Genomic DNA, 8,296 nt, shown 5'->3' on the forward strand with positions numbered 1-8,296 from the left:
GATTCAGTACCTCATTGCGCGGTTTAGCTATACTGCCGTGGATGCGTCCAAGACTTTGAAGTCGCATATGAGCACGATGACTGGTAGCTCTGTCCTAAGCACATTCGTGGAGTTTGGAAGCAACATTTCAGGATCCCATGCTTTCTCTGAAGTGCAGCATCATCGGCAAGCCTTTTTCTCGGGTGGTAACGTACGAATCCACTGCGAACTACAAAGACCCATTACGAGGCCGGTCAGAAGGCGGAAGGCCAGCATACTTAGGTGAGGGGTTACCTTGTGTGAGTGTTAAAAGGCGACTGCTCTCAGTGGTGGAGGAACGGTGAAGCCCATGCCTGGTGACCCTATCGCAGCCGTCTGTGTTCGAACTGGACATTCTGAGTGAGTCCCGATAATGGATGCAAAGAGTAACATTTCTCATCAGGCCCACTGACCATGTCGTGGCAACAGCTCTCACCGGCGGCCTTGTGGTTATCCAGAACACAAGCTACCTTTCTAAAGGCCCCCAAGCTCCACGGTCTAGGCGTTGAGCATTCTCCCTGTTGTCTCTGATAATGAATATGGCCAAGAATGTTGACTTCAAGCCTACTATACCATTCAAACGTCTTTTATCACCATCATCATATTTATCGTACGAGCTACTTATCATCGTATCGCTATAAATGCTCTTGGAATTAGTTTCCACATCATACGGCTTTGTGTTGCCTATAGTACATGGGAAAGTTACGAATCATGCATCGCTACGCCCCGCTAGAGTCGCCATTAGCGCGCGCCCCGGATGCAAAAAATAGTGATCGGTTCCATCAGACTTGTCGTGGTTGTAGTTGTTGTGCCCGTTGTCATGTATAGTACGCAGCTCTCAATTCCCCCCATTGGTGCTTTTCCTTTGCCGGCGCCTATTCAGTGCATCCCAGCCTCTGTGAAAGTCCCCACTATGGTGTCTGCTCAGGGCAAGGTCGTGCTCGGTGTAGTGTCTGTTGGCACTTGCAATTCCCCTTATTGCGGGCGTGGCTGCTGGTTTGCCAACTCTAGTCGAGGTTGTCGTGAAGGACCCGACTGTAAACGATGTCACAACATGGATTGTGCCCTTCCCGCCGACGAAGAACGCAAGGCGAACCGGAAGGCAAAGTCCCGTCAACGCCCTTCTAAGAAGAAGCGTGCTAAGCTGGCTCTAGCATATGCTCGTGCCACTGAGAATGGTGAGAGTCCCATCAAGCCCCCTATGAACAGACAATATCTGTCTGCTATGAAGCGCCTCGAGATGCTCAGAAGATCTGAGTTGGCTACACAGACTGGCGTCGATGTTCCTGCTTGTTCCCCTCGTGATTATGGTGCGGTATATCGTGATCTACTCTCCGAGTGTCTACTTACTGATCCCACATCTACTGACAGCTCCTCGCTATTGAGCAACGCTAGCAGAGGTTACTTGTCACCGTCAAGGTCTGATGTGTCCTCGTTCGGTGGGTCCACCCTGAGTAGCAGCAACTCCCTTGATCACATCACTCGTGACCAGTCGTTCGATAGTGTTCTAGGTAGTTCACCCTACCCGTTGACTCTGAGCTCTGTTGATAGTGGTTGTTCGTTGCCGCCCTCTCCAAGCGTTGATCTAATGAATGGTTTTGAGGAAGCTAATGCATCGTTGTTCGAGTTACTGCCGCACTTTTCTGACGAGGAGCTCGAGCTTGAGCTCCTGTTGCAGGAGAGCCTCTCGGCTGCTTGCCAACAGGTGTAAGATCAGCCATATACTTATGTGTTCATACTGGTTATGACCATTATGTCAATGACGAATGAAGCAGCCTCCGCGCTTAGTGTGGTTGAGCTGTTTCCTGCTGTTGTTTTCTTATATCTCATCGTGCTGAGAAACAGATGATGACCAGTTGTTCATTTTCCGTCTAATAGGCGTAAGGTATTTCCAGAGGTAACTCGACGTAAGCCCTACGGTTCTTTTCTCATCTTTGCCGTAGATTGCCATTATCCCTAGCTGTTAATCAGCTTACCTCACTTCGCCTTTCAAGACTTCTACTACTCATACTGCTGTTCTCTGGTTCTTCTGGAAGCCATTGGCAACTTGAAGAGCCTCTGCTGGTAAGGTAGCATGTCACCTCTTCAGGGAGGTCATTCAGTTACCTACTACCAACCTCATTGTTATGCTTAATATATCCCCTATATCTTACTGTACTCGTTCCCATAAATCCCTCTGCATTCGACTTCAACCCTGCAACTCGTTAGATTCTATCTCAAATCTTGGCCTCGCAATAGCCCGATTGGGATGTTATTTAACGCGGTCGTTGGCACGTAACCGTGGGCCCTCAGTTGTTGTGATAGCGACTCTGGGAGACTGTATAAAGTGCGTGTTGGAGCCACTGTGGAGGAGGTTTATCCTTTCTGCATCTACTACAAAGCCCTTTTGGTGTCCTTGTGTGTTCTATGAGGCTGAGGCCTCTTTACTGAATTGTTGTTTAGTCTGTCTACCTAAACCATTACGGGATATACTTTTCATTCCGATAATGATCATCTGTTGTTCCCAAATGGCGGAGTAGTAGTTGAATTAACTCAATTCGTCGTAGCTTGTATAAGCTATAACCGGATAACCGTTTCGGGAATATGTTGTGAGAGCTTTCTCGCGATTGGTCGCGATTCATTTATACTGCGTGAAACGTGGTTATATAGTTATTCGTTCATCTCCCTTTATGTTCTGGCTTGTGTTGTCTAGTGGGAACCTCACTGGGTGTGTGGCAAATTTGTGAGAATTATCTTGTTGTACGCCATTGAAGAACACGATTCTGTGTCACGCGTAGGTCGGTATAATACTATCTCGAAAATGGCACTATCACTCGCTCGACGGCTAGAGCGGGAGACTGACATTATGAATAATCAGAGGGATGGCTTCCTAGTAGTGGTACTAATAGTAATAGTCTTCAAAATGAATTCTTCTCGATGAGCGCGTCGAAAAGCAAGAGTTGGGCGGTTGGAATTCGGAGTTTACCTCAAAGATGTGCGAATTTGGTTGTGCTTGGTTTATTACACGGTCCTCCTCCGATGTCTAAATCACCTTCATCAAGCTCATTAGAGAATAATAAAGTTTCAGCTGGGATGTGGCTTTCAGTGTTGTCGTTTTGACGACAAAAGGCAGCCTTAATGGAGCCTTCAGTCGTTCAAGGTGTGTGTATGAGTTTAGAGTCCAACGCCTACGATAACACGGCTTAGTTAGGCTCGCATCGATGCACTTTAGCTCCCGAGGGATCAGATTTGGCCTTTTAAATTGTCTGCTTTCATCGTGCCAATGAGTTTTGTCAACAGGGCGAGATAACCTCTGCCAATAAACCTCCTTCCCTCTCGGCGTTTAAGGTATTGTAACTTGAGATTACTGCAATATGGTACTCGCTATTTTGAACAGGTTCAAGCTATCAAATTATCTATCGACTCTTCCGAGTTTGTATTCGTGAGCTTTCAAGGAATCCTTGTGGTTAAGGACGTGGTCACTCAAAGTATCCTCTGCTGATTCATTCCTACATTCAAGTAATGAGGATGAGTAATGAGTTATTCACGGTCGAAAGGTCATAACTCAATGAGACCTTCGAAAGTGCGATTCGAAGGTCTCATTGAGTACGAGTCGAATAAAACGAGTCCGAATCGCTCTCGGTTTTCTGTTTCACATTCCAAGCAGAATATTGAATGTTACGTTAATATAGCGTTTGTCGCAGCTACTCCACTCACTGTCTCGACGGCATGGACCAAATAGTGTTTTATATCCCTTACGAGAACAAAGAAGATACAGCAGAGTCGTAACTCAAGCGCACATCTACCGACATCGCAACTAAAGGTCGAACTCTTCATTCTCATCAAAGACCTTCATCGATGAGTTAACACTAGTATTGACTCAAATCGGCGTTGAGAACTCGACACTGTTAAAACCTTTCTGATAAACAATTCTTAGAGACACAATGTGTCATATTTTGGATACAAACCTATAGGGATCCAGATGAAACTTTTAATGGTAAGAAACTACTAATTCGAAACCCAGAACTCTCTGTGATCCAAAAGAGGAACTAACGGAGGTTCTTATCGAGAACCCAAATTGTACTTCTTGGGTTGGAGGAAGTAGTCGATGACATTTTTAACGACGACTTCGAGCTTCTCCTGAGCCTTCTCCATACTCTCCTTATCGTTAGCCTCACAGTAGTACTTCACCTTGGGTTCAGTACCAGATCCACGGATAGTAACAGTAGCTTGATCATCGAAGTAGAGAGTAATCATCTGAGCATCCGGTGTCATAGGTAAGGTAGACTTCTTATCCTTCCTCCTTGAATCATAACCAAGAGTAACATCACGAACATCAGCTATCTTAGATGACCCGAGCTCGGTCTTATAGTTACCCTCATTACGGAACTCATCAAACATCTGTTTCATAACCTTAGGATCATCACAGATGAAGTAACCGTTGTGTTGTGCGAAGAAACCAACCATCTTACGGAGTTCATTAAGTCGTTCAAGAAGAGTGATACCTTTCTCCTTACGCCAATAGTTAGCCATCTCACACCAGACACTGCAAGCACTGATACCATCCTTATCAGGGACACTCATCGTGAGGGCACTTCCTAGTGCCTCCTCATAAGCCGTACAGTGTACCAAATTGGAGTGTTCAGCGGTCATCTCCAATGACTTGTTAGCCATCCATTTGAAACCTGTTAGAGTATCCTCATACACTCCACCGTAGTAATCAGATAACGCCTTCAGCATCTTAGACGATACTGTGGAATTGATGACCAGACAATTCTTCGGGTCGACACCACGACGATGAGCCATCAACAGTTGCCAATCTCCAAAGATGGTACCAAGCTCATCACCAGTGAATTGATGCCATGAACCGTCCTTCTGCTTCTCGCAAGAAGTAAAGCGATCAGCATCGGGATCATTTGCCAATACATAATCGGCATCCTCATCTATTGCTTGTTGCTTGCTCATGTCGAGTGCACCCTTCTCTTCGGGGTTGGGGAAGGCGACAGTGGAGAACTCAGGATCAGGGTGAGCCTGCGCTTCCACGATCGACACACACTTCTTGGGGAAGCCAAACTTGTCCATCAAACCGGTAGCAAATGGAAGACCAACACCTTGCATAGCCGTGTAGACGAACTGTAAGTTGCAGTCCTTGTTGAGGTCAGGGAATCGGCACAGCTCGTGATACATCTGATCGATGTAGGTGTACAAGGCATCATTGTAAGGATCGATGGTCTTGGACTTGTCCTTTAATAAACAGGTATCCAAATCCAACAACTCCAAAGCATCTTTCCATGGGACCAAATTCTCAGCAATCTTAGCCTCGATCTCGGCATCAACTGGAGGGATAATTTGAGCACCGTTATCGCCGTATACTTTGAAACCATTGTACTGCTTCGGGTTGTGGGAGGCTGTCATCTGACCACCAGCTAGAGCATGGAAATGAACAATCAAGAATGGATTGGAAGGAGTAACACTGGTCTTGTCGATGAGGTAGACTTTAGCACCTTTCGTGATGAAGACAGCCGAGGCAACATGAGCGAATTGACGAGAATTATGACGTCCATCATAACCAAAGACGACACCTCTCTGAGAGAGAACATCTTCACCAAACCTCTCCATCAATTGCATACATAGTCCTTGAGCAGCTTGCATCACAGTCAAACAATTGATACGGTTGAAGCCAGCTCCCATCTCGCCACGAAGACCAGCGGTACCAAATTCCATACGATGATTAGGATTGAGGCGATCTTCGATCTCCTCAGGGGTAAGCTCTTGGGCTTCCTTACGGGTGTTCTTATCGAAATCGAGAGAAAGCCAATTCTCAACTGCGCTTGACATAATAGACAGAAACTAAAAACTTAACTGAGAGGGCAATCATTGTCAGTGTCATTGACTCACTTGGATTCGATCACATAAACCCCACTGACTACAACACCTTTAATGAATGCTTGGCTTTTACTAGCACTTAAGCGAGGAGCAACTTGTCCCATTTCAGTCGACATTGCGTCAACACAAGTCTTGTCCCAACTCCTGTTGTATTGGGGTTGAAAGGAACCATCCTCTGAAGTATACATTTGAATCGATCGTGTACTATTATAGTCCATTCTCGATGGGAGAAAACACACACTCACCGACAGCCACAGATTCTAAACAGATGTTGGCGCGGGCAAACCGACCGCAGTGCCGTTGTGTGTTGGTTGGTTGGAATACGAGCCCGGATCATCTCACCGAAGTGTCCAGGTCTTCACTATGCTCGCACCTCTAACTCCACTTCGGCCATTCGACTCGCTCTCAAGAATATGCCCTATGTAGAGTGTGTAACGTGATTCGCTCACTTGAGCGTACGTTCGTTCCTCCTTGGTGGGGACAGAATTATACACATCTGATATGGTAGATTATGAAACTGCGAATGAAGCTCTTATCAACAGCCTCAACCAGTCGAATTGCACGCCTCGACATCCAACTACAGCAGTAGTGGTGACGTGCAAAGCTGAATGGGGGGTTGAAAATGGAAGTATCGCATGTTCAACTCCTAACACATGATAAGAGTTACGAAGATAGTCGACTCGACGAAATCGGGACGAAGACCTCTACTCCGCAAAGCTACCACTGTGTATAAGCTCGGCAGCGTTCTTATCGGCAAGAATACGTGTCCACCTACCATCCTAATGCATAACACCCCCTACAATGGTTAAGGTTGAGGAGAGGAAGAAGCTCCGGAAGGAGGCAGAGGAAGGTCTTTGACCAACGGCCTATACAGCGGCTAGCCCGGCGCGGATTCGGTATGAGGCGCTGTAGGCGAGTTTCGAGTTAGATCCCCCTTGATAATGTCATGCCAACCAACTTTGAGACGCCGGAAAGCGTCCTTTTTTTCTTGCCGAGTCGGTCGAAGTTGGTCTTGAAGTCTCCACCATATTACATCCTACTCTGATCTACTCACAGCCCCGCATTCCACTGTTCGTTACGAGAATGAACATAAAATGTACAGTGATGCAACCACTAGCTCATTGTTATGATTAGATCATAATGATTCAGGGTGAATGTATCCTCTATTGCATTGTGTTGAGCTCTAGTTCATCTTCAAATCGGGCTTGATGGCCCACCGCAAGACTCAACCTGTTCCTTATCAATGGCAAACCCCGCGAATGAATCGAGTTGAAGCCTCAGTGCGATATACCTGCTCCATTTTCCTGGAAGAGTTCTCCCTGGGGAGAAGACCCGAATAAGAAAACCGTTTTCACATTCAGAGCACCTCCTCTGGGCTCTGCCATGCAATCGGACTTCCTATCGAACCCGGATCTCAGCAACTCACTGAGGTCTCAACGAGGTCTAAGTTCGATGTAGGTCGTTAGTGCTCTCAAGCGAGACCGCACTAACCGAAGAAACTACTAAAAACAACACCGATGATTCTCAGAAAAATTCTACGATACAATGTATCGCATATTAAGTTCGGATCCAGAAAAAGAATGGATCCTGATGAATGGTCCTATGACGAAACACCGTCTGATCGTAGCCCAGAGTTCTCTGGAATCAGAACGATGAATCAACAATTGCCTTATCGAGAACCCAAATTGTACTTCTTGGGTTGGAGGAAGTAGTCGATGACATTTTTAACGACGACTTCGAGCTTCTCCTGAGCCTTCTCCATACTCTCCTTATCGTTAGCCTCACAGTAGTACTTCACCTTGGGTTCAGTACCAGATCCACGGATAGTAACAGTAGCTTGATCATCGAAGTAGAGAGTAATCATCTGAGCATCCGGTGTCATAGGTAATGTAGACTTCTTATCCTTCCTCCTTGAATCATAACCAAGAGTAACATCACGAACATCAGCTATCTTAGATGACCCGAGCTCGGTCTTGTAGTTACCCTCATTACGGAACTCATCAAACATCTGTTTCATAACCTTAGGATCATCACAGATGAAGTAACCGTTGTGTTGTGCGAAGAAACCAACCATCTTACGGAGTTCATTTAGTCGTTCAAGAAGAGTGATACCTTTCTCCTTACGCCAAAAGTTAGCCATCTCACACCAGACACTGCAAGCACTGATACCATCCTTATCAGGGACACTCATCGTGAGGGCACTTCCTAGTGCCTCCTCATAAGCCGTACAGTGTACCAAATTGGAGTGTTCAGCGGTCATCTCCAATGACTTGTTAGCCATCCATTTTGAACCTGTTAGAGTATCCTCATACACTCCACCGTAGTAATCAGATAACGCCTTCAGCATCTTAGACGATACTGTGGAATTGATTAACAGACAATTCTTCGGGTCGACACCACGACGATGAGCCAT

General features: G+C 46.2%; 3 protein-coding genes across 3 annotated transcripts; 1 reads left to right on the forward strand and 2 right to left on the reverse strand.

The window, feature by feature from the left end:
- Positions 1 to 931: 931 nt before the first annotated feature.
- Pmar_PMAR020412 (hypothetical protein) lies at positions 932 to 1,729 on the forward strand (the record flags this gene model as incomplete). The annotated part of the gene is made up of 1 exon (XM_002775391.1): positions 932 to 1,729. The coding sequence occupies one exon, from the start codon at positions 932 to 934 to the stop codon at positions 1,727 to 1,729; it is 798 nt and encodes a 265-aa protein (XP_002775437.1).
- Positions 1,730 to 4,059: 2,330 nt separating this feature from the next.
- Pmar_PMAR020413 (phosphoglucomutase, putative) lies at positions 4,060 to 5,835 on the reverse strand (the record flags this gene model as incomplete). Its single annotated transcript, XM_002775392.1, has 1 exon — positions 4,060 to 5,835. The coding sequence occupies one exon, from the start codon at positions 5,833 to 5,835 to the stop codon at positions 4,060 to 4,062; it is 1,776 nt and encodes a 591-aa protein (XP_002775438.1).
- Positions 5,836 to 7,552: 1,717 nt separating this feature from the next.
- On the reverse strand, positions 7,553 to 8,296 carry Pmar_PMAR020414 (phosphoglucomutase, putative; the record flags this gene model as incomplete). The annotated part of the gene is made up of 1 exon (XM_002775393.1): positions 7,553 to 8,296. The coding sequence occupies one exon, from the start codon at positions 8,294 to 8,296 to the stop codon at positions 7,553 to 7,555; it is 744 nt and encodes a 247-aa protein (XP_002775439.1).

Source organism: Perkinsus marinus (genome assembly GCF_000006405.1).
Source record: "Perkinsus marinus ATCC 50983 genomic scaffold scf_1104296955874, whole genome shotgun sequence".
Lineage (NCBI taxonomy): Eukaryota > Perkinsozoa > Perkinsida > Perkinsidae > Perkinsus > Perkinsus marinus.